At 41.3% G+C, this 26,923-nt stretch overlaps 1 protein-coding gene across 3 annotated transcripts in view; it reads left to right on the top strand.

Moving 5' to 3' along the window:
- The window catches only part of NALCN (sodium leak channel, non-selective), a 276,634-nt gene that overhangs the window by 143,077 nt on the left and 106,634 nt on the right, over positions 1-26,923 (top strand). For all 3 annotated transcript variants that reach the window (XM_072994642.2, XM_072994641.2, XM_072994639.2), the window contains 2 exons: positions 14,075-14,206; positions 18,711-18,878. In XM_072994642.2, the coding sequence (XP_072850743.2) occupies positions 14,075-14,206; positions 18,711-18,878 (300 nt within the window). The remainder of the gene's footprint in view (positions 1-14,074; positions 14,207-18,710; positions 18,879-26,923) is intronic.

The raw sequence follows: 26,923 nt of genomic DNA, 5'->3' as shown, positions 1-26,923 counted from the left end.
CTGCTGAGTCTGCAATGCTCTTCTTTTTATTGAAAGCAGATTTTTTTCCTCCCTTGTCTCAACCACATTAGTTCATACATTTCCTCTTAGGAAATCCAGTCTCATTGCTCACAGCACCATTTGTATTTCCCTTTTGAGAGGACATGGAGCAAAGTGTAGGAGATCAAGGAAAGGATGTAGTTTGAACCGCTCTGAGAATTCAGGATGATAAGTGTAACTACAGATCATGGAATGCAAAGAGTGCTAACATGCCTGGGTTCATTCTAAATGGAAATTTTAAGCATTTTAATATAAAAGGTAGGTTTCTCAGATCTGGCTGTTAAAGATATGACTGTAAAATTATCATTGAAATGGTACAAACCTTGCTAAAATAGTACACTGATTCATGTTTGCAAAGTCATACAGTAATTTGAAATGAAACAAGGCTATAGAAAATCAGTTGCACAGTATGGAGTGCGCCTTACAGTAGCTTAGAAACAAAATTGAAGATTTTCTGTGATTTGTGTCAGTCGTTCTTACAGTGTTTGTGATTCCTAAAGTATTTAATGTAAAGAGGGATTTCCCACTCTTGCCTCAGATGCCAAACCAGTTTGGGTGGCTTTGGGGAGTATGGGTCTTAACTTGGGATGCGCAGCACCATTTGCTGTTCTGCTTTAGGCTGCAAGATTCTTAAAATGGTATAACTTGTAATTCTTCAGCGTGGCCTCTATGAATACACACAAAAGGGTTAAATCAGCACCTGCGCTGGATCTCTCAGAATTTTCTAGAGCTAAAGAGAAAAGTAACAAAGTTTGAGTTGCCCCTAATAGCGCATGCTCCACCCGCCTCAGCCTCTAGTTCCATTTTACCGCTGTCTGGCTAGGAACCTCTCCTTAGAGCTTAGATTTTTCTCTTCCTATTCGGTGAATTATTTGGTATTTTTTTGACCACGGACTGTTTTGACTTCGTCTCTATCTGTTGCCCCAATCACAGACTGCCTCCTGACTATTCGGTTGTTCTTGGACTGAATTTATTGCTTCCGGATGATTTCCTGCTCGTTAGCGGGCCACGCGCCATTAATCAGTAAGACTGTTCCTTTACCTACTTGCTTATGTCCCAATCCGGTCCCTTCAGCCATTGTATTGTCTGTTCCCGCAAGCTACCCTTCCACGACGGACACGATCATTGTCTTTTTTGTCTTGGAGAGTCTCACCAGTCAGGCAGCTGCAAACACTGTAAGAAATTTACAAAAGCAGCAATTAAGGCTCACCAACAGAGGCTAAAATATCACTTGTGGGACAAAATCCTATCAGCATCTCAACCATTCGAAATGGAGATTGCTTCGCCTTCAGCCACGCCACGTTCTGAAGTTTGGGCAGGTTCCCCTCCATTACCTTCGACTGTTACCAAAGAAAAGCTCGCCAAAAAATCCACAGCCTCAAAGAAAACTTCCACCTTGATGTCGAAGGGATCTTCGACCACCAAGAGCACCAATCAGGAGAGTGGTCCATGTAAATATGATCAAGCCCTACTATAGGGAGGAGAACATGGTTCTGTTTGCCATGAAAGAAGCAGACAATGAAAAACATGACTTACCATATTGGGAAGGGAGGGGGAAAGCAAAATATAACCCTGAAGATGTCAGAGTTAGTCCTTTACTTTCCCCTGAGTAACAAAATGAAGTGAGGGCCTTGGTAATGAAATACCAACAGGTCTTCTGCAGCAAACCAGGGCTAGCCAAGGGAGTGGTGCACAAGATTGATACAGGGGATGCACCCCCACAAGCGGTCACTCCTTATAGAGTTACTGGGCCATATGTCGATAAGGTGCGCAAGGAGCTGGATGAAATGCTGAAGGAAAACATCATTGTTCCTTCATCCAGTCCATGGGCTGCTCCTATAGTGTTGGTTGATAAGCTGGATGGCAGCATTCAATTTTGTGTGGACTATAGGAAGCTGAACCATGTAACCAAGCCAGATGCATATCCAATGCCCAGATTAGATGACCTAATAGAGACCATAGGGGGATGTCAATACATATCCTGCCTAGATCTAACGAAAGGGTTTTGGCAAGTGAGAATAGACCCCAAAGATCAGGAGAAGACAGCCTTCTGTAGCCCTTTTGGTTTATATGAGTTCCGTGTCCTGAGTTTTGGATTGAGAAACTCACCAGGAACTTTTCAGAGACTCATGGACAAAATGCTGCAAGGGCTTAGCGACTTCACAGTGGCTTACATTGATGATATAGGGATCTTTAGTCATACCTGGAAAGATCACCTGTATCACCTGGAGACAGTGCTGCAGAGAGTGAAAGCAGCTGGGCTAACAGTGAAAGCTAGCAAATGCCAGCTGGGTAGCCCCAAACTGAAATATTTAGACCATATAGTAGGGGGAGGTAGAATCAAACCCCTAGAAACCAAAATTGAACCTATTAGCAACTGGCCTAGACCCACCACCAAGAAAAAGATCAGATCTTTTCTAGGGTTAGTTGGCTATTAGAGATGGTTTATACCCAGATTTAGTGAAATAGCCACCCCTTTATCTGACCTAACACGCAAGAAGAGTGCAGATAGTATCCAGTGGACCAGCAGCTGCGAGGAGGCGTTCGCGAAGCTGAAGGAGGCGTTGATGACCAACCCAGTCTTAAGAGCTCCAGATTTCCATCGCGAGTTCACCATCTTCACCAATGCATCCAACACTGGGTTAGGAACAGTGCTGATGAAGGACGACAGCTGAGAACTTCATCCTGTGGCGTACCTGAGCAAAAAAGCTGCAGGAGGGCGAGAAATAATCTCTCTACCATTGAAAAAGAATGTCTTGCAATAGTGTATGCTCTTCAGAAACTCAAGCCATATATATGGGGGAGACATTTTGTCCTGTGTACTGACCATTCCCCATTATTATGGTTAAGGACCATAAAAGCCAACAACAGCAAACTGATGATATGGTCCTTGATTCTTCAGGACTTTGATTTCGAGGTACGCGTAATTAAAGGGACTCAAAATGGAGCTGCAAATGCCCTCTCAAGAAGACCCGAAGACTAAATAAGAAATAAAAGGACTCTAGTATAATGGTGAAAGCAATAAAATATTCATGTACACATTGTTAAATGTTATATGCTATGTATTCAAAAGAAATTATATGTAAGTATTTTAAATGTTATGGTATGTTATTAAGTATGCACCTGTATAGACAATTGAAGTGTTGAGGTATGTAATGGAACTAGTAAATGAATTGCAAAGTTAATGTATAACATGCAGGTAAGATGTTGAATTATTGTTTATGTTCAAATGTGGTAAGTTTGAGTGTAATGTTGTGTAAATGTTGTGGTAAGTGTGAGTGTAATGTTGGGATGATGTAATATTGTAAAGCTCTTCGTTGTTCATAGCTTTCCCCCCATGAAACAACTTATTAAGGGGGGAGGTATGTACCATTCAGCCCTGCCCTCATTTGTCCGTCACCGCTGAGCAGTGGAAAAAAGAGCCAATGAGTGAACGGAGGTGGTGCTAAAGGGGGAGGGGCTTGGATATAAAGGGGGGTGTATGGAGTATGAGAGAGTGAGCCAGAAAGTCAGTGAGAGTAGGGTTCTGTGTGTCAGTGAGTTCAGTGAGTGAGAAAAATTGATTAGCAACTTGTGATTTACCTATTATATATTACTGATCAAATAAACAAGTTTAAGTTTCAAAGCAACACATGTCTCAGTAAATAATTGGTACTGAATTGATATTGGTGGCAGCAACTAAAGAAGAAGAGTGAGCACCTCCTGAAGACCTAATAGAGGCTTCAGCGTGCTCGCAACACATCTATACTTCAGTGATGTCCCACCTTCCGGTAAGTGGGCTTACTAGTCACCCTTTTGTGTGTATTCACAGAGGCCATGCTGAAGAAAGACAGGTTACTTACCTGTAACTATGGTTCTTCAAGTGGACCTCTGTGAATTCACACAATCCCGCCCTACCTCCCCACTATCCATCACTGAACATATATAGCATAAGCTCAGGCTATTGTGGTGGATAAATGGAACTGGAGGCTGAGGTGGATGTACCATGCGCTATTAGGGGCAACTTAGAGTTTGTTACTTTTCTCTTTAGCTCTAGAAAATTCCGAGAGGTCCAGCGCAGGCGCAGATTTAACCCTTTTGTGTAAATTCACAGAGGTCCACTTGAAGAACCATGGTTACAGGTAAGTAACCTGTCTCTTTTGCACCTAGGGCAAAAAACAAAATAAAAACAACCCTTTAGCATGTGGTAATTTAATTGCCCTGTCTGTTGTTCATCCTTGGAAGCATTTTTAAAACCTAAAACCAGGCAGGGATGCCACCCGAGCTCCCCCATCTACAGCAGGAATTACAGCGCTGCATTCTCTCCCCCCCGCCCTTGTAGTGGTGTCTGTTGCTGGAGGTTTGTTTTCTGTCTCTCTTTTTTCTGGAATTCAGCATGGCTGGAGAGGAACATCACATGGTGCTTTGCTTTCTGCTGTGGCTGCATGGCTGCCTACCTTTACTTCATTGCTTCCAAGGAGGGTTAGCAGAAATTAGGACAATCACTATGACTGCATTCTCTAAATTTTGCATGTGGAGGTTTTGCCCTGGTTACTGCCCACCTCTTGGTTAAAGTCTTGCAGTGGGGAGTGACATTAATTTTTGGACATATTGGTAAGAAACATTCAAGAGTAGTTGATGTTGCAGATACAACAAGAGATGAAGAAAAGACAACAATCTGAACATCCCCTTAGAATATTGACTTTCCAGAAGAAGAAGTGCTACCTGTCATTCTGCCACCTCCATCAGTCCAGGATGGAAACAACCAGTGATCAGTCCTGTTCTGTGTGAACTGTGCTTTGATATATACTAACTACTCAGCAGTGATCACAACAGGGCAGTAAGAGTGTAAACAGCCAGTGGATCCGTTTCATACTCCTTTCTGTCCTTCAGTTCTATTATTAATTGTAATTTGTTTATATTTTGCAATATGCTATTTAATTTGTGTGCTCTTGGTTTGCATATCAGGATGCACTTTCTACTACTATCTTTTTCAGTCAGGAGCATTGCCCCAACTTTTTAGGCTGAGGTGGTTGCCTAAGATGGCAGGTGCTATGAATGAAGCAGGAGCAAACTGTTGGAGGAGAGAGCAGCTAGCAGACCTACCATGAATCTCTTTAGCTACCTTGCTGCCTTCAGGTACAGCAGAAGACGTCCTGTTGCCTGTGTAGAAGAAAAATGCCGTTGTTATTTTAGTTGGGCTTCACTGGGGATCATCTTGTCATTTGCCTCAGGTAGCAAGATGCTTTCAGCAAGCTCTGCTCTCAATAAAACTTGGGCAAGGGGAAATCTCTTCAATGCAATTGTATTGGCAAGGGACATGTAATGAAACTTCCATAAAGTACAGAGGGTCTTTTAATATTCAAAGGTGAAATTCAGTATTCGGTTTTCTATTACTCTTAGAGTGTCTCAGGAGGATTTTTCAAGGAATGATATTTGTATTGTCAGTTCAAAAAAATGAGGGAGTGTGTCATTTTCATGGGGTTAGGCAATCAGAAATGATATAGCATCCTTCAGGATTCAGGGGGGAACAAAAAGGGTTCCCAGACTTGGGACTGGCCCACCCCTGTGTTAGATGAACTAACACTACTCCCTGTGTTGAAAACACCAGTCCTCGGTGGTTCTCATTAATTTTAGTAAGAAGATGAATGGTCCATTGTATTCAGAATTCCCTTTTGCTTCCAGTGTTGTTACTACTGGGCCAGAAAGAATCTCTTTTCCTCTTCAGTTTTAGCTGATTCAAGCCTTATTATTCCTTGAGCCAGTTCTCATTTTCTTCACAGAGGAAGAACTCAGGGACGTTGTATAGCTCCAATGTTTTCATCCCCTTCTGAGCTGTGCTTAACAGATAAAACCATTATAAAAGTTTGTACTTCTGCATCCGTAGTAAACAAATGACAATACAATGATCATGAATTGTTCTAGCTACAGTTCAGCTTATTTTTTTTAAAAAAAATGTTGGTACAACATCTTTTTTGTGATTTTATTTCTTCAAAGTATTCAGATAATCACAAGCAGCTTATTACAAGTTAATGTTTGCTTTTAGAGACATTGCATATTTAAAGCTATGACCAGTGTTTCAAGGGAAGGAACAAAGTCATCCTATGTTTCACATCACTAAATTACTTAACCATAATATCAAGACACTTACAATTTTAATCTTTAGATGGGAATAAGTTCAATCACTGAATGCACTGGCAATTAATTTAAAATAAGTTTCTCTTTGATTGTAGTCTTACTTCTGTGTACACTCTATGAGAGTTAAGAAGTTTCTTGTATTTTCCTTAGTACGGCTAATATTTGGTTTAACTTTGGTATAGTACAGAAGTGTTTCATTGTACAGATTTCTGGTAGTTAACATTAGGGAGTAACTTTATTGTTTAAGAAGCTCTTTCAAGGACTAGAAAAAGAAGTTACTAGGGAGACATCAGGATTGAATCTTTATTCTATCTTATTAATTAGTTTATTTTCTTTGTTAGTTTCTCTCATCTCATGGGTATAGATTCTGTATGAATGAAAACCTAAAAATATTTATATTACAGTGCACAAGCCTCAGACAGAAATAAAAATAAATGTGCCAAAGTTTTGTGCATATAGAAAATGTCACTGCAGAAAGGAGCAGCTGAGATAAGAGTCAAAAAGGTCTGTGACTATATTTTGCCAACCCTGTCCTATAAATAATCTGATTTCCCTCTCCAAACAGGATTTCCTAATAGATAAGGAAGCCTACATGTATCTTCCAGTGATCTGTCACTGAGTAAAGCGCATATAAATCCCCTATACAGATATGAGGACAAACAGATGTTTATGACAAATGGACATTTTTCATCACTCGAAGGATAATCCCTTCTAAAAACGTGCTAAAGATGTTGCCTGGTTTTATGTTTTTTATCATAGACATGAAAAGCTGCCTATACCTGGTCTGACTATTTGACCATCTAACCCAGTATGGCAACTATATTTTGCAGTGGCTTTTCAAATTCTCAAATTTGGTTGGTTATATCAATGTGATGTGATCTTAAGTACTCCTACTTTAAGTTTGGCCCAGCTAATGTCTGAACCCTCCCAGGAGTCCTGCAAAGTTTCATAGATCTCCCAGGGCAGTGGGAAAAATAAGAAGCCTGGGTTCATCACAGTTGACATTTATCCCAGTAAAGGGTCAATACCAAAATGAAATCAGTCACACACAATCATATCAAAATTCATCTGAACATCAAAGTATGTATAAGTCTTTTCAATGTTGCAATAATTTCAGGCAACTTCAGCTTGTCTAATTTTACTAGCTTTATTTATCTACATTGCTTCTGTGTTCCATATGACCAAAATTATTTCAAGAGTTATAGTAAAATACCAAAATATTGGAGCTGTGAAGAAAACTGTGGGCACAGATACTAAAAAAAATACATCCTTGCAATTTATAAAAGAATGCAAGTGTTAAAATTTGAGTTATAGGCAGATCTTAACTCATGTTTGAATATAAAATGCAAGAGCAAAATATCTTTTAAGGATAAAAAAGAACAATGAGAATGTTTCAATTACATTCTAAAAATGCCAGAGCTTAATAGTCTATAAAGGCAGATAATACATCTGTAGAGTGCATCAGTGAAAAGTAAAAGCATTACAGCTTTAAAAGCCTTATTAGAAAAGCATGGAAAAATATCAAAATTGTTAAAATAAGAAGATACAAAGTGGAAAGCATTTCCTCAAAACATCAAAGTTCTTAAGAGTAAAAATACATTAAAGAAAATAACTTTCTTAGCTTCTAGGCATGTTAAGAACACACAGAGAAAAATAATACATTTTCTACATTGCACATCCAGTCATACCAATTAAAGTCCATGTGAACTGCTGTTCTTTAATGACTGTTGTCCATAGTGGCATAGGGTTATGATATATTGAATGTCATGTTTCTTTTGTGTCCTAGAAACACATGTGATTCTTAACAATTGTTTTCTTTTCTTTTTTACCATAAACAATTTCTTATCTGCTCGCCCAGGTCTTCCAATATTAGGAAACTGCTTGATACACTACTGTAATGTAATCTCTCATATACTCTGCATACATCATAATTACTGGTCTAGGAATTAAATGTTTACTGACATTTTTGTTACGGCTATCTTTTTCCAGCTTTGACTTTTCTACCTGTCATCACTGTTGGCCCAGAAATATGTAGAATCTTAATATTTATGTTTCATGAATTTATATTTTGCAAAAGATGGCACTATAAGGTTATACAAATTTTCTTTTCCATTCATTCACCTGTTATTTATGATAATCTTATCTCTATGTTTGCAAATTCTAACAAAAATATTCATTCAGCTGCCAAGATGGTTTATAATTTGTTGACCTTGCTCTACCAGAGCTGGCTAATTTTTTGAAAAATGGCGGATTGTTTTGAAAACAGCATAGATCAAGTCATTGTTCTAAAAGTAGTTTAATTTTCAAAGCACTTTCCCCCCTGTATCCCTCAAACACGCAGGCAAAACTTGGCATTACTAACCATCTGTCTGCTATGTAGTTCTTTTAACTGGAGATGCAGGCAGCCAAATCTGAGTGTGTCCAAAGTGTTTACTGAGCTGTAATGTCACTCCTCCTTCATTATAAAGCAAAACAGAACATAGTTCCTAGGTGCTGTGTGTTACATACAGCACTGATGTTACCTGTCTGTCATGGGTTTGGAGGGAAAGTTCCATCCTATGGGGAGTGGAAGGCGGGACATCAGGAGGAGGGGCTGTACTGTATATATATGTGATGCGTGTGTGGAGACGCTGGGATGTGACGAAGCAGCAGCTGGGAAGAAGAAGCTGGTGTGGGAGTTTGTGTGTCAGACAGGGTACTACTGTGTGTCAGAGTACCAACCTGATAGGTTCAGGTGTCTGAATGGTTAGCCAGAACTGATAGGTTCAGGGTCTGTGCTTCAAGTTAAGGGTTCTGTGTGAACCAAACTGTATGCATGTATGAATGAGACTAAGCCACGTTACTATATCTTATTCACCTGATCATTTTATTTTCCCTGTGTGTGTTTTAAATAAACCTTATTCTTTTATTTGTTGAAAATCCATCCCTGGTCTGTGTGACTTCTTAAAGGGAATGGTTGGTGGCAGCTTAGTTAAAGTGTGGCAGATCCCAGTAGGTCTGGGTTTGTCACATTGATTGGTGTCCAGCGTGTGGGATACGACTGGTCCAGTTGTCCAGTGGTCCAGCAAAGCCTTGGCACGTGTGCCCAGAGCAAGGGGGGTCTAGTCAGGGACAATCTGAGGCACGTAGGTAATCTTCTAGGTGTACCTCACGGGGAGGTGCGCTAGTGGAAGAACGTGCCAACTGGGGAGACTAGATTAGGGTGCTCTGAGGCAGCCTGTTTTGGCGGGGAAAAGCTGAGGCAAAACTGTATAGTAACAGTGATTTAGCCTGCCTGCTGAGAGGCCCAGCAGAGGGGGGTAGACTCTAGCTCGCAACTGTTGCAAGTAGTGCTGAAGGACAGCAGCAATCTATAGAGAAAGCTGGTTCTGAGGCAAAAGAAAAAAAAAAGTGGTCGTTTTATTTTGAGGCTTGACTTTTTAAAGCAGCCTGTTCGGAGGGGGGATTATGCCCTTGACTCGAAGCCAAATGGCAGAAATGGGTGAAGTGAAAGACCCCCAGGTTGACCAAGGTTCTGAGGATGAATTTGGCTCAGTGCAGGGTGACAGCACGGGAGAACAGAACCCAGAACTTAGAAAATTGCTCATAGCCCAACAGCATGAACTGAGGATGAGGCAATTTGAAATGGAGGAAAGGGAAAGAGAAGAAAGATTAGAGAGAGAAAGAAGGCAGTTTGAAATAGAGAAAATGGAAAGAGAAGAAAGAATAGAGAGAGAGAAAATGGAAAGAGAAGAAAGATTGGAGAGAGAGAAAATGGCGTTTGAATTAAGAAAATTGGAACTGATGAATCAGAACAATAATAACAATAGGGATTCTGAGGGAGGCCAATTGTCTAAAGCTGACCTGAAGAAATTCCCTGTGTACCACAAGGGAGATTGTCCTGAGGTGTTCTTTTCCTTAGTGGAAAGAGTGTTTGTGGACTTCTCAGTGAGGGAAACTGAGAAGATGACCATCATGCGATCTTTAATCAGTGGTAGCCTGGCTGAGGTTTATTCAGAGATGCCACAGGAACTGATGAGAGATTTTGCAGAGTTTAAAAAACTGGTGTTTGCAAGACATGGGATAAATGCGGAACAGCTGAGGCAAAGATTCAGGTCCCTCACAAAGAAACCAGAGCAGACTTTTACCCAAGTGGGGGCTCAATTGGTGAGGCTGCTAGAGAAATGACTATCTCAGGAGGGGACAGAGACCTTTCAGCAGCTCAAAGACTTGATAGCGCTGGGACAGTTCTATTCAGTCCTGCATGGGGAACTGAAATTCCAGGTGAGGGAAAGGAAACCGAAATCTGTGGCAGAAGCAGCCGAGATCGCAGATTTTATTTACCAGATAAGAAAGCCCTTAGGTGAGGAGAAATCTGTAGGAAAATCCAAAGAAACCTACAGCAAGTACTCTCAGGGACCAGGGAAAAGCCAGCAAGGGGGAGGGGCCCATGGTGAAGGGAAGCCCTCAGACATGAAACTAAGACCTCAGATTTTGGAGGGAAAACCAAAACAAGATGAGAAAGACTCAAAATACACCAGAAAATGTTATTTCTGTCAGGGAAAGGGCCATCTAATCTCAGAGTGTGAGAAATTAAAGCAGCTAAAAGGAATTGTGCCTCAGGATTCGAGTGGAACCAAGCCAAAAGCTGTGTTCTGTGTCCAGAAAGAGCAAGGCTCATTGCCACTGAGGGAGCCTGTTGCCATGGCGACTCAATCTGGAACAGCTACATCTGCTGATCAGGCTGAGGAAAATGGTCCTCTTGTAGAAGTCAGGCGCTGCCTACTGGTGAGAACGGATTCTCAGTTGTTTGAGACAGCAGGGGTGGACGTAGGAATACTTGACCGTCAGTATCGGGGGCTGCGGGACACTTGTTCTCAGGTGACCCTGTGCCATCCAGATATTATTCCTAGGGAATATCTAATCCCAAATGAGAGCATGAAGGTGGCAGGGATTGAGGGGCAGGTGATCTCACTGCCAATAGCGGAGGTACCTGTCAACTTTCAAGGCTGGAGGGGAGTTTGGCGGCTAGCAATTTCATCGACTCTGCCAGCAGCCGTGCTCGTGGGAAATGACCTGGCTGAACATGTGAAACGGGTGCTAGTGATTACACGTTCACAAGCCACCACGGGGACAGTTCAGGGGGGTAATGATGAGCCAGAGACGGAAGCAGGTGGGGGAAGTTCAGAAGCTGTGGTGGAAACCTTAACCACAGACAGCAGATTTGGACAGGAGCAAAAGGCAGACGCCACTCTCCAAAAGTGTTTTGAACAGGTGACTGACGCCCAGCTAACACCTGAAACCCCAGTGAGATTTCTGGAGAAGAAGGGGATTTTGTATAGAGAGACCCTGAGGAATATCTCAAAAGGGGGAGATGGGATCAGAAGTCAGCTAGTGGTACCTGAAAAGTATCGCCCCATGATCTTACAAAGGGGGCACTCTGACATGTTTGCTGCACACTTAGGGGTGAACAAAACACAGCAGAGAATCACACAGAATTTTTACTGGCCTGACATAGGGAAGCAGATCAGGGAGTTCTGTAAACAATGTGATGTGTGTCAAAGGCAGGGGAATAGCCGCGACAGGACCAAAGCAAAGTTGTGCCCTTTGCCTGTGATTGACACTCCGTTCAAATGCATAGGGGTGGATATTGTGGGACCTTTGCCCAAGGCCACAAAGAGGGGGAACAGGTTCATTCTCACCATTGTGGACCATGCCACGAGGTACCCTGAAGCCATACCCTTGACTAACATTGAAACTAACATAGTGGCAGATGCCTTGGTGGGGTATATGTCCAGGATGGGATTTGCCTCAGAAATAATCACAGATTTGGGCGCATCGTTCACATCAAAGCTCATGAAACGCTTATGGCAAATCTGTGGAATTAAGCACAAGGAAACCACTGCCTATCATCCTGAAAGTAATGGGTTAACTGAGAAGTTCAATGGGACTCTAATGCGCATGATTAGGGCTTACTTGGCAGAGAATCCAAACAATTGGGACCAGAAGCTGCAATCCCTTTTGTTTGCTTATCGATCAGTGCCACAAGCCAGTACCGGGTTCAGTCCATTTGAACTTTTATTTGGGAGAAGGGTGAAAGGGCCCCTTGATTTGATCAAACAAAATTGGGAGCAGATCACCCAGGATGACCCACAAGACGTTGTGACAGATAGAGACTCCTTGAGGAAGGACCTAAAGAGAAACCTAGAGCTAGCAGCAGGGACCCTGCAAGCTCAAAAGGTCAGAAAGAAAGCTTGGGATGACCAGGAAGGCAGGGAGAGGCACTTTAACCCAGGGGAGGAGGTGCTTTGGCCTAGGCCCTGCAAAGAGGGCAAGTGTCAGCTGGGTATCCCAGAAACAAAATATTTGGGTCACATGGTAGGGGGAGGAGTGATAAAACCCCTAGAGGCCAAAATAGAAGCAGTTCGTGATTGGCCCAGACCCAACACCAAGAAAAAAGTCAAATCATTTCTTGGGTTGGTGGGCTACTACAGAAAGTTCATCCCGAGGTTTAGCGAGATTGCGGCTCCGCTGACCGATCTGACGAGGAAGAAGGCTGATGACCGCATCCCGTGGACCAGCGACTGTGAGGAGGCGTTCCAGAGATTGAAGCAGGCGCTAATCAACTATCCAGTGCTGCGTGCTCCAGACTTCGACCGGGAGTTCATCATCTACACCGATGCGTCTAACAGCGGGGTAGGAGCAGTTCTGTGCCAGGAGGATGAGAATGGTGACCAGCATCCAGTGTCCTACCTGAGTAGGAAACTTCAAAAAGGTGAGAGACATTTGGCAACCGTGGAGAAGGAGTGTTTGGCAATAGTCTACGCGATCCAGAAGGCCAAGCCTTACATCTGGGGAAGACATTTTATTCTGTGCACTGACCATTCACCATTGCAATGGTTAAAGACAATGAAAACCCACAATAGCAAACTTATGAGGTGGGCTTTAAATCTACAGGACTATGACTTTGAAGTGAAGGTGGTCAGAGGGTCAGTGAACTGTGTTGCTGACGCCTTGTCAAGAAGACCTGAAGAATGAAGACGGCGAAAGAAACATGGACTATGTATATATGTTGGTGACAAAAAGTTAAATGTACCTGTTTTTTGAACTTAGTTTGTATGAATAAAGGTAAATGGATGTAATGTATATGGTAAATGTTTAAATGCCTAATTGATATGGTTAACTTAGAATGTAAGTATAAGTAAGTATGGTATTGTATGTATAACTGTTTTGTGTATTTTATCCAGGTTGTTTTTTGGGAAAAAGCACCTTAGCTTTCCCCCTACAAAACAACTTATAAAGAGGGGAGGTGTTACATACAGCACTGATGTTACCTGTCTGTCATGGGTTTGGAGGGAAAGTTCCATCCTATGGGGAGTGGAAGGCGGGACATCAGGAGGAGGGGCTGTACTGTATATATATGTGATGCGTGTGTGGAGACGCTGGGATGTGACGAAGCAGCAGCTGGGAAGAAGAAGCTGGTGTGGGAGTTTGTGTGTCAGACAGGGTACTACTGTGTGTCAGAGTACCAACCTGATAGGTTCAGGTGTCTGAATGGTTAGCCAGAACTGATAGGTTCAGGGTCTGTGCTTCAAGTTAAGGGTTCTGTGTGAACCAAACTGTATGCATGTATGAATGAGACTAAGCCACGTTACTATATCTTATTCACCTGATCATTTTATTTTCCCTGTGTGTGTTTTAAATAAACCTTATTCTTTTATTTGTTGAAAATCCATCCCTGGTCTGTGTGACTTCTTAAAGGGAATGGTTGGTGGCAGCTTAGTTAAAGTGTGGCAGATCCCAGTAGGTCTGGGTTTGTCACACTGTGATTCTGGCTGAAAGAGCTATCAGAATGATTGTGGTATTATTTTTTAACATAATTAAAAATCACTATTTCCAATGAAGACTCTTTATATGTGTCTCTTTTTTTCTTCTGCAGAGAATGATGAGGTCCTCAATTTTCCACATGTTTATCTTGAGCATGGTGGCTGTTGATGTCATTGTTGCTGCTAGCAATTATTACAAGGGAGAGACTTTTAAGAGCCAGTATGATGAGTTTTACCTTGCAGAGGTGAGTGCCCTAAAATTGCCAAAGATGTTTTCAGTTGGAAAAATGATAAAGGAGCCAGGCAAAGCCAAACAGTTATAAAAATCTATCATTTGTTGTTGTTATCGTTATTATTATTCATACATTCACTGTAAGAATTCTTTATTGATCTGTTCAGATTTTTCTGCTGACAGCTGGCAAGCTTCATACACTTTTCTAAAAGACTATTTAATCAACCAAAATGTCAGCAATAATGAGCTGAAGGAGAAGGGTCCAATAAACAGGCCTGTCCCCCAACATTTTTCATAACAGCGATGCAGCACAGGTAGTGATGGTGTGTGGACTGGAGATCTATCCATTCTTTTACAAAACTGAAAAGGAAAAATCCTTAAAGATTTCATCACAGAGTCAATGTCCGTTTTGGCAATCACACTTGTGCAGGAAAATATTCAAAATAATGTTTGTTGGCCCTGAACTGTGACCTCTGTCAGTACCACTTATATAACATTAGTATCACTGCAACCAGTAGTAATGCAAAATAGACATTTTGGAAGTCTCACAGCTTAGATGCATAATCTAGATATCTGTTACACATATGACATAATCTCCTTTTCAGAGAATAAAACAGTTCACATTAATTTATGTCATTGTCTGCCAAAAGTTTGTTGCTGCCCTGAATGGTTTTTAGGAAGGACAAGGTACAAGATGATGATAATGATTATGATGACTGGAAAGAATGTATGCACGGAGATTCTGGTGCTGAGTGGAAAAAAGGTTCTGCCTCCACTCTGTAGTGCTTCAAACTGTGTAACTAACTTTTTAAAAGGAGGGAGTAGAAATCAGTAAACACAGAGAAGAAAACAAGTGGATTAATTAGGAGCTATTGGGAAGCTTAAAGCTATGCCTTGTTATCTGTATACTCCAAACATCAAGAATCAAGCGTAATCCCTGTTTGCACAGCTCTGTTCTATAATGTCTTTCTTGGTTGTGCATAAGTGGGATTGAATGCTAGGAAATGGCTTTTACAGTATGTACATATATACAAGGAATGATAAGTAGCAATATTACTTGTAAACGTAGGGTAGAAGTGATGTCATCACTATTTAAAAGCAATGTAACCTACTGTCATGAGTGCAGCTGAAGATCTGGAACCTGAAGGATTAACTGTAGCTGAGGAAAATGCTGAGCAATTAGAAATACAAACACCTGAATCGCCTCCAGATTCTCCTCCCTCCAGTAGACAGGCTGAAGGCCAGGCTTTGGGGAAGACTTATGACAAAAAGGTCAGAGGATCGCTTGAAGGCTGCCCGCAGAAACATCCGATCAACTAGCCCTGAGTTCTGACAGGATGAAAAGGCTTCCAGCAGTTCAAGGGGCTGTTTTACTATATAAACAGCTCTCAGACGGCTGAAAATCTGTGGAAGCAACAAGTCAAACCTCTGGCTTGCGTCCATGCTCCTGACAACCTTGAACCTTGTTCTCCGGACCCTTGACTTTGGACTCTGACCCTGGACTACGTTGTGCATTTTGGCTTTGGACTCTGACCCTGGACTACCTTGTGTGAGTTTGCTTTGATATTTGGATATTGGCTCTGCATTCCCTGAATTGCTGACATAGGACTGGCTTATCGGACTCTGCTGTTGTAACCCCTGGGAACGTGACACCTACTATTGAGTAGTAACATGACATGTTACATTGGAGTAAAGAGCAACAAGTAATGCTACAAATCATCTTTTTCTCATATTGCAACAAGTAACATGAACAATTACTTCTAAAAAGTAATATTGAAACCTCTGTGTACACACTGTAATAAAATGTAGTGCAAGCATGGGAAAAGTCTGAGTTTCCAGACTGTGTACACAGCAACTCCATCATCTCTCCCTGTGTAGCTATGTGAGCTAGAGTTTATGAGAATTGCTTTCCCAAAATTTTGGAGGGCCAGATTTTGTTCACCTCGGCTATACTGATTATTTTCCTAGCTTATAAAAAAGCTGCAGGGTTTCAGTTTGCCCAAGAATATGTGATCTAATATAGTACACTTGGAAGTTTGTGAATGAATAATGATGTATTTATTTCTTTTCTGCTTTCCCTGAAATATTCCGTCATTAAGCTATATAGGCAAGATTTCTGTGGGTTATATATATGTGTGGAAGAGAAAACAAGGATGTCACTCCAGCTGGTTGCCCTGTGTAAAGTGTGAGCATTCCGTGTATTGAGCAGACACACAATTGGCATATGAGTTGTACTTCAGTGTTTCTCATATACATACATGAGTAACCAGTAGCAAGCTATCTGTAGTGCAAAAGAGACTCAGGTTCAGACCAACTTTCCGTCACATTAATATTTCTTGCTATACAATGGGGGAAAACATTTGTTGAAAGCATAATCAATATTTGCAAATGTTTTTAGAAATTTGGGTTTGAAACCAAAGCAGCCTTTTGACAAAAAGAGTCTTTGAATGGTGGAAGATTAATATAGTATGATTTCTATGGCCCTCTCCTAAGGAAAGCTCTCTTGGTATCTCCTGTCAGCATTACTCCTTAACCTAGTATTGTTTCTCTGTGTATTTCATGCATTGCAAATTCAATAATCTTTATTTTGACTTCATAGAGGGTTTAAATACAATAAACATTCATTTATTTTGTTGCAGGCAATAATTTTGCTGCAGAAACCATATTTAGTGCTGTTCTAAAATGACAATTGTCTTTACAGGACAAGTCAAGCAAATTATCCAAGCTTAATCTTTTACCTTCAAAAGTGAACCAGCCTTAAAAGGATGGTTTTGCTTCAAAACCTGATTTCTAAGAGCATTTTTCAAACTACATTGTCTGTGGCAGACTCCAATAGTTGTAAGTCCTGCTACTGTCCTATTGAGATACTATGTGTGATAGGACTTTGTTTGTCAGGACTCAAAATAGCTGTACAGCAGGAAAGAAATAGTTTTTTTCTCAGTAGTCATTCATAGGCCAACATGCTGTTGCTCAGTATAGTAAATTGCCCTAGAGTAAGCCCATTGAATCAATTGAAATTTAGTGAGCCATCTCCGCTATAAGTTTTATTGTTTCAAATGTGACTACACTAACTGCAATTTACTTTATCATAATATGTCACAGGTAAGACAAGCCTCTTTGTATCAATGGAACATACAGAGGGATTGATTCATTAAAGTCTCCATTTATTTAGTGGGCCTGCTCTAGTTGAATTTACTGTGCTGAGTAACAAAATCTTGGCCATTGCATACAGTAGCTTCTCTACTGTTGTGCTAAACAAACATCTATAAAAGCAGTCATAGATTTATTAGTTCTACAGAGTAGTTGTCCTTGCATTTGGTCAGATATTAGCTGAAAATCACAACTGGACTAGGCTCATTGAACCAATGGAACTTACATAGGAGTTGCTTCACCAAATCCCCACTGATTTGATAAACCTACTGTAGTTACTACTGGATTTCAATCTTTGTTTTACTATACCTCCAAGAATGTCAGCCATTGATTGTGTTGTCTGTGTCTTCTGCGGGTTCTTGTCCCAAATAACCAGCAGTCACAATATGGAAGACACTGTTTATAGATGCAGTCTTTTGTTACAGGTACTTCCCCTTTCAGGTGAAGGAGGATGGATACATATATGTCCTCCTGAGAAGGCATGACAATATAAAACAATAATTCCTTTTTAAAAAAATGTTAAAGTTGCTTTTAAAACAGGGTGGTCAGAATACTATTTGTGTTTGTGTAAGATTTGCTTTGCTTCCTGTGGCTAATTAAGGCTAATTGATGAGATTATGCAACCACTCCTCTGTGACCTGGTATGTGACAAAGACATTCCCTGTTATCTCATCTATTAATCACAATTTAGCTGTGGCAGTGTACTTAAATCTCACATGAACATCCCCAGGATTGTGGCCTATATTTCTCAGTAATACTTTGTCCTATTTGACCAAAATGTTAACACATAATATGTTAGTGGGTTAAAATTATTGTGTTGTTTTCAGACTCTGGACAGAGCACAGTATTGTGCTGTAAACAAGGATCTATGGGTCCAGACTGTACTTCTGTACAGAATTGTTGCACTTGTCTAAGCAACCCGCGTTCCTCAGGCTGGTGATAGGGGCACATAGGTGGCCCATAATTCAAGTAGTATAGTCACCTTTTCCTACCCAAAATGCACAGTGTCCATATAAAGCCCTTGTAAAGTGTCCCTTTTCTCCTCTGAAGTCCCAGGACAGCTGGTGGTTGGAGATGAGTCTTCTTTCTGCCAGGAATTAAGTGAGAAAATTACATACAGGTCCTCATTCTCTGGCTAGGAAATGGGTCCTTGCTGGCAGACCAAAGGACACCTACTCATAAACAAAGGACATAACATTCTCTCCTTCCATTTTGTAGTCCTAGGGCTTGAATTAGACCAGTTTTCATAGCAGCATTCAGACGAGTTCATGTCATATACTGTACATAATAAATACAGAAGCGAAGTAATTGTGTGAAGCAGTTTTAGATCTTACTCCAGGACCTATTTTTCTTATATTTCCCTTCAGGTGGCATTTACTGTCCTGTTTGATCTGGAAGCTCTCCTAAAAATCTGGTGCCTGGGGTTTACAGGATACATCAGTTCATCTCTTCACAAATTTGAATTGCTGCTTGTTGTTGGAACTACTCTTCATATTTATCCAGACCTCTACCACTCACAATTTACATACTTCCAGGTGAGAAATTTGCAAATTTCCACTTCAGGATACGGGAGGAGAATATGTTTTGGAGTCACACAGAAATTATGAAATTTTTTTGTTGTTACATGCCATAAAGTCACCTTTAGGCCTTGGCAGATGATGAGGATGATAGTGCTTTCAGAGCAGCTTTCAATTCATTTTCTAATTCTTTATCATAGGATTCTTCTTCAAAGGAAGAAGAATCCATTATCTCTTCTGTATAGGTCTTCAGTACATTGTTCCAGTGTACCCAGGGACGTGGTGGCGCTGTGGGTTAAACTGCTGAAGCCTCTGTGAAGCAAGGTCAGAAGACCTGCAGTCGTAAGATCGAATCCACGTGACAGAGTGAGCCCCCGTCGCTTGTCCCAGCTCCCGCCAACCTAGTGGTTTGAAAGCATGAAAAATGCGAGTAGATAAATAGGTACCACCTTGGTGGGAAGGTAATGGTGTTCCGTGTCCAGTCGTGCTGGCCGTGTGACCACGGAAGATTGTCTTCGGACAAGCGCTGGCTCTATGGCCTGGAAACGGAAATGAGCACCGCCCCCTAGAGTCAGACACGACTGGACAAATTGTCAAGGGGAACCTTTACCTTTACCTTACACTGTTCCCACTTTCTCTTTCTTTATTATTGGCCAGATAATGTGCTTTCCTGTTGGTCAGTAGTTCCCAAACTGTGCTCCATGACTCTGTGGAGCACTGGGAAACCAACGCAGGGGCAGCACAGAATCCTCTAATCCTTCTCCCCTCCCTTTCCCCCTTCTCACCTGAAGTATCTTGCAACACTTACTTGCAATATATTTTGAAGATTCTTTGGAGACCGCTGATATATCCTCCACGTTGGTTTCACTTCTGTTTCATCTGTCCCCAAAATGATCAGGACCACTCGCACTAGAAAGACCACAGTTAATGACCATGAACAACCCATGACAATGGGTGTAGAAGGACTGCAGAAGTGAGACTATCCCTCGGCCCCAGTCCTTTGTCCTTCTTACAAGCCTATTCAGACCAGTGGGAAGTGAAACCAATGTGGAGGATATATCAGGGATCTTCTGCCAACTTTCCTCAGATTGCAGAAGCTACTTGAATGAGTAGAGAAACAATTCAACCTAATAATAAAGAAGTTCAGTTGCCATGACTCAACTTCCAGAATACTTGCAGTTTCTCTGGTGTTTATGCATGGTGCTGAGAAGGAACCCTGACCCAGTCTTGCCAAAGGACTAGGTTTCCTGTCCTCCTGTTCAAAAGGAAGCCTTCCCTGCCCCCTCCCCACAAAAAGGGGACTTCTCCATTTTTCCAGGAGCTGCTTCCCTCAAAAAGCCTTTATACTGCAGTGAATGGTCAGTAGCATAATCCGTTCTTGGTCTTGTTTTGGCAGACAGAATACAGCTTCTTCATCTCCTGCTTCCATTTACAGTGTCTATTTGATTCCTGTATTGACCAACTGGTGATGTCTGTGTGTATAGTCATCTGTTTGAAGCATGAATTTGCAATAAGTAGATTGTTGGCTTTGCAGAACTCTGTGAGTTATTCTGCTTCATTTTGGTCCCCTAGACCAGAGGCCCCCAACCCCCGGTTCGCAGCCTGCAAAGACAGACCTCCCCTCACCCCCACATGCACTCCCCTCCGTATAGGCAGTTTGTGCCCCCGCCCACATGAGCGCTCCTCCACCCCTTTGCACATGCACATGAGTGCACGCGTACCCAAACAAGCGCTGCCCAGCCCTTCACACATGCACACGAGCGCAAGCGCACCTGCATGAGCACCCTGCTCCTTTGTCCATGTGCCCATGCACATGAATGCAGAGGGTGCCCCACCTTCCCCATCTGCTCCGTGGGGCTAAAAAGTTTGGGGGACCACTGCCCTAGACCAAATTTTCCAATAACATTTGATTCTGCTTTATTACCTCTTTGGAGGTCCAGTCACTTATGATTATAAGCATGTCTTCTTTTTGTATGTCATCAATTTCCTCTTGGATGTTCACATAGGTAAAGGTAAAGGTTCCCCTTGACAATTTTTGTCCAGTCGTGTTCGACTCTAGGGGGTGGTGCTCATCCCCGTTTCCAAGCCATAGAGCCAGCGTTTTGTCCAAAGACAATCTTCCGTGGTCACATGGCCAGTGCGACTTAGACACGGAATGCTGTTACCTTCCCACCGAGGTGGTCCCTATTTATCTACTTGCATTTGCATGCTTTCAAACCGCTAGGTTGGCGGGAGCTGGGACAAGCGACGGGAGCTCACTCCGTCGTGTGGATTCGATCTTACGACTGCTTGGTCTTCTGACCCTGCAGCACAGGCTTCTGCGGTTTAGCCCGCAGCGCCACCACGTCCCATGGATGTTCACATAAAAACTTTCAATTTGACCTTCTTTAACATTGGTAATCGGAGCATAGATTATGTTCATAGGTTTTCCACAGAGTCTTATTAGTATTATTCAGGCAGACTTTACATTGTAGCCCCTAACTGCATGTGTTGTATCTTGCCTCAGTATTAGAGCCATTTCACTTCTTATGAGTTTGTCATTTCCAGATTAGAACACTTACTGAAAATACCCTGTTCTCGTCCACTTTAGTTCACTGATCCCAAGTACTGAATGTTTACAACACCAATGGCAGCAGTCGAGATGGTCTACAAGATACCCTGTTCTGCTCACTACCATTCATACTTGTTGAAAAACAGCCCTGACACTTGATTTGTGTTTGAGTAAGAAGTGGTGAACTGATGAAAAAAAGAGTTAGCTTCTGGGATTTTCTTTTTTGTGGTGTCACTTTGTGAATTGTAGTGAACTCAAGAAGGTATCCTGTATACCTTCTTGACTGCTGCCATTGGTGTTGTCAATATTCATTCTACACTTTGCTATGTAAAAATTGTCATCCTTTTTTCTACTGACAACATGGGCACAATACAGTGGTTCCTCGGTTAATGACATTAATTCGTTTGAGCGAAATCACTGTAGAGCGAAAACATCGTAAAGTGAAATAAAAAAGCCCATAGAAACGCATTGAAAACCCCTCAATGCGTTCCAATGGGTTGAAAACTCACCGTCCAGCAAAGATCCTCCATAGGGACGGCCATTTTTGGGTGCCTGTATAGCAAAAAATGGCTCCTAAAAACAGCAGGGAGCCATTTTGAGCAGCCAGCAGCTATTTTGAAAACCCCATGATCAGCTGTTTTGATCGTCGTAAAGCGAACAATTGGTTCCCGAAGCAGGGAACTGATCTTCACTAAGCGAAAAACCCCTATTAAAACATCGTTTTGCAGTCACTTTTGCGATTGCAAAACCTTCAACGTTAAGCGGATTCGTCGTTATACGGGGTAATTGTTAAGCGAGGCACAACTGTATTGTGCAGCAATATTGGGAGATTTCCTGGATTTTTGAATTTCGTGTACAGAAGCACAGTATCCCACATTCATAAACTGGAGGATTTTTGAAGAACTGAATTATAAAGTATGCACTTCTCAATAATTTAGAATTCTCGGTGCTGAAAGATATTTTAAGGCACTACTCTCATTCTCTTATTTATTAAAATGCAAAGCAGCAGACTACCTGTTAATTGCAGATTGAAATCTGCTGTGCTCTGTAGTAAATTGATGCAGCTGGAAATCCATCAAGACAGAACTCCTAAAGGGCCCTGCTGTCCTATGTACTGCAGAGACACGTGTGACCGGCCTTCTCCTTGTGCCGGTTTTCATGAAAAGAAGTCATAGAAGTGGCTCATCCTTTCAGTTCACATCCAATGTTTGGTGGCTTGCCTTTCAAAGTAAAGCAGTAACTACGGGTTTCTCTTACACATAAAAATAATGGATGACAGAAGATGGCTGAGTGTCACTAGAAATAATATCATCTTATATTCTTAAATGTGATCTTCACAGTGCTCATGGATCTTCACTGCTTTTATGTTATTCTGAAGTTAAGTTGACTTGTATGTTGTATACTGTAATAAGAAATATTATACCATTATATATTTGATTTAAAAGGAAGACTGTTATGATGCCTTTCCCATCATACATTTGAATTAGGATTGGTAGTGTTTTTTAATTAACTTTTTATCCGCTCAGAGTTGTCTATTAGATCAGTTGGGCAGGATACAAATCAAATCAAATAAATAAATAAGTTAACCCATACATTAACATGTCTGTCTTGTCCTTTTTAGGGCCCTTAAAATGGCATTTATTTTGTGGTTTTGTAATATAGATAATAAATTCATCAGAGAATTTCTGATTAATGTTGCTTTTCTGGATATTTAGGTGTCAAGATATACTGATGACTAAGAAAACATCAGTGCAAAATCAAAAATGATGTGAACTATATACCTTTTTTTAGACTACTAAAATTGCACAAGCATGCTAGATTTTTGAGTCCTGTGGAGCTCTTCAGCAGACTGTGCATTACACAAGGGCATACAGAGAAAAATCCCCCAAATCTTCTTGGCTGATATAGAGACCTAGCTCTCTTTTTAAACATTTGTTCCAAAATGGAGTCCTTGCTTGTTTTGGAATCAAATTGTGGTACCAGATTTCACCTCAGGGGATTCAGACATGTTGCCAGTTGTTCAGCATGTTTCCCATTGTTTCATACCTAAGGCTAAAGAAAACCCCCATAAGCCTGGTTTTACTGAGTTCAACAGCACACATTCATCAACTACCTCAGGAGAACTGATTAAATACATCAGCATAGCATAGCATAGCATAGGGTGTAGCACACAATATACACATATTTAAAATGCTTACATATGAAATTTGTTTTTATAGTCCCCATCTTCATTACATTTAGTGTATGCACCTTTCACAAGCAAAAGCATCTTGCCATACTGAAAGATTTAGGTCATCTTCTGCAGTCCAAGTCCCCTACTAGCAAATGACAGGGGAGGCTGAAAAAATACATTACTATTTGTGTCAGCCTGCAAGTTGGAAATCCACCATCTCCACAAGCAATCAAATTCCTAGGGAGTAATGTAACATAGCTCTAAATCAGCATGGGTCAAAACATTATGTTCACCTCAGTACTTCTGGTGGTTAGGTAAATCTTCCAACATTCTAATATTTATAATGACAGGTCTACAGTATCTCCAGCCAAGCAGCAAAGAGGTAGATAGGAAAGGAATTCCCATGTTAAACACACCCTAATTTATCCGCCAGACCTGTTTTTCATTTTTGTGGGCTTCCCCACTGTGTATTAGAGTCTGCAATATTTATTAGCCTTCCTTTTCCCCTCTTCAATATATCAATCACTCTTCCTAACCACTGTGGCTGCCTTGAAGCACTGGGAAACATATATATTTCTCTAACACAATTTGTATGCTTTTCTGTAAAGAAAGAAAGCCAACATTCTAAATTGACATTGCTCTTTTTAAGAAAGTGTTTGAAAGCAGCACAATGTAGTCGAACATAACCACAATCCTATGTAAAGCTACCTTGGAATAAGCATTGATAATAAAGTGAAATTGACTTCGGAGTCAACATGCCCTGGATTGCACTGAACAATACTTTTATACCTCATTGATTCAATAGAAGTGTTAAGTATATTCTCATTCCTCCCATTGAATTGTTCACAGCTGAGCATGGGTTTTCTCCTTAGTTTGAGATTTAGCATTTCACTACTGCCACACGGACCCTGCTGAGCCTCCTTCTCCTGTCCCACCCTACTGTTGGTAGGTTCAGGAAAATCACAGTTATGGGAAGGATGATAAATGAATGAATATGCTATTAGGCTGAAAACCCGGATTGCTGTAACTAATCCATCCCAACACTGAAGGAACAGGGGTCATAACATGGATATTTGGAGTGCTTCTACCTATATAAACCTTCCTGATCATTAAGATCTGCTGAGGTTGCCCTCCTCTGTTTCCCATCATTGAGAGCAGTTCAGTATGTGGACACAAGGAAGAGCACCCGAACTGTAGAATGCCCTCCTCTTGGAGCACAATTGGTGATTACATTGGTATCAAGAAATATTTATTAGAGGGGTTTTTTTTGGGGGGGGAATCATGGCCTGCACAGGTTTTAGTGTTGTGTTTTAAATTGTTTGTTTTTAAAAACTGTTTTAAAGTGTTTTATACATCTTTGTAATTTGACCTGAGACCCTGTGATATAGCGCAGGCTATTAATGTTTTCGGACGTGGTGGGGCTGCGGGTTAAACCGCAAAAGCCTCTGTGCTATAAGGTCAGAACACCAGCAGTCGTAAGATTGAATCCACACGATGGAGTGAGCTCCCGTCGCTTGTCCCAGCTCCTGCCAACCTAGCAGTTCGAAAGCATGTAAAAATGCGAGTAGATAAATAGGTACCACCTTGGTGGGAAGGTAATGGCATTCCGTGGCTAGTCGCACTGGCCACGTGACCACGGAAACTGTCTTTGGACAAACGCTGGCTCTATGGCCTGGAAACGGAGATGAGCACCGCGCCCTAGAGTCAGACATGACTGGGCTAAATGTCAAGGGGAACCTTTAACCTTTACCTATAAATGTTTTAAATAAATAAATGGCACTAGAGTATGTTGCTTTTGGATCTAGCCATTTGAAGAGTTTGTGGACCATGTCTTTTTTGCCAGGTATAATCTGCATAGCTGTTCCTTGTGGTCAGGAATGAAAAAAAAGTTTTACTTTTGTAGATTTGCTATAAGATCCATAAGATTATGGAAACATAATCTACATGTCACCTACACAATCACACATTTATTTCCAAGAAGATTCTTTCCTGCATTAGCCACTATTGGATAAACCATCATTCTTTTCAACTCATACATTTTAATTACCTACATTGAATTGAGGCCTTCCTCTTTCATGTATTGGTGGACGTACAGTTTGAAGTATAAGAGGTTATGTAATGCAATGAATGGATTGTTGAACAGTCCTGAAGCTCACTAGATGATTTCCAGTCTCTCTCTCTCTACCTCCCTCTATTCCTCCCTCCCTCACCCATCCTACTTAACACAGTTGTTAGGAGAATAAAATAGGGTCCCTGTGTGCTGTCCTGAGATTCTTAGAGGACAGGCAGGATAAAAATATGATAAAGAACAATACAAAAATAATTGTTGTTGCAAACATCACTGAATCATCTCCTATAATAAAGGAGCCATTTATATACACGTCAGTGCTTTGAACAATATATATTTTCCAAAAAGTTTAAATACTGAACTCCTAGTGGCAGTGCAACAAGAATAAGAAAGGAATTGCCCGAGTAGGGCAGTCCTCAAAGATCTGAAAATGCTCAAGCTTCTTTGAACTCCATGCAATTCAGTGGACTTTTTGTGAACCTCAAACTACTTAAGCAATGTTAATATGAATAAATGCAGGGATTGGTGAAACACTGTGTTTTAAAGATTGCCCTGCCCTTTTCTCTCTTAATGAAAATAAATAGACTAGCAAAATAGGTCCTGGAAAGATTAATGTGCTATTTAAATGCCAATTACTGTAATTTAGGAGGGGTGCCCACAGTTTAAATGGAAACCCAGCCGAACTGAAACAGGAATAAACTTTCTTTAAGAACATTTAAGGAAGAGTTGTTATTTTAAAAGCTGTTTCACTCTAAATTCCATGTATCCTATTGCAAAATTGTTTAAAATTACTTTGGTGTTTATCCTAGAATCTAAATTCTGTATACTTATGAAACAATGCTACCTGAAATAATCTCTCAGTGGTCACGAGGTTTGTGAGATACTTGGGGTTTTTTTGTGTGTGTCTTTTTTTTAGATGTGCAAGATATATTATGCTATATAGTACAGATCTACTGTGATTTTCGTTCCTTGACCTAGAGCCACGGCACACACAAAAAGTGCCTGATAATCGAACTATATGTATCCATATGCATATTGAAAGTTATGTTATTCATAACACAACTAGATTGTTGCCAAGTGTGTGGGGACATTCAGTTAGGATTGGACCATTGTAAATAGAGAAGGGTTAGCACTGCTGTAGGGACATGGTGGCGCTGCGGGCTAAACCGCAGAAGCCTGTGCTGCAGGGTCAGAAGACCAAGCAGTTGTAAGATCGAATCCACACGACGGAGTGAGTGCCCGTCGCTTGTCCCAGCTCCCGCCAACCTAGC

Source organism: Pogona vitticeps, chromosome 3, assembly GCF_051106095.1.
Source record: "Pogona vitticeps strain Pit_001003342236 chromosome 3, PviZW2.1, whole genome shotgun sequence".
Taxonomy (NCBI): domain Eukaryota; kingdom Metazoa; phylum Chordata; class Lepidosauria; order Squamata; family Agamidae; genus Pogona; species Pogona vitticeps.
Note: the sequence above shows the minus strand (reverse complement) of the source record. Positions and strands in the feature narration are given on the sequence as shown.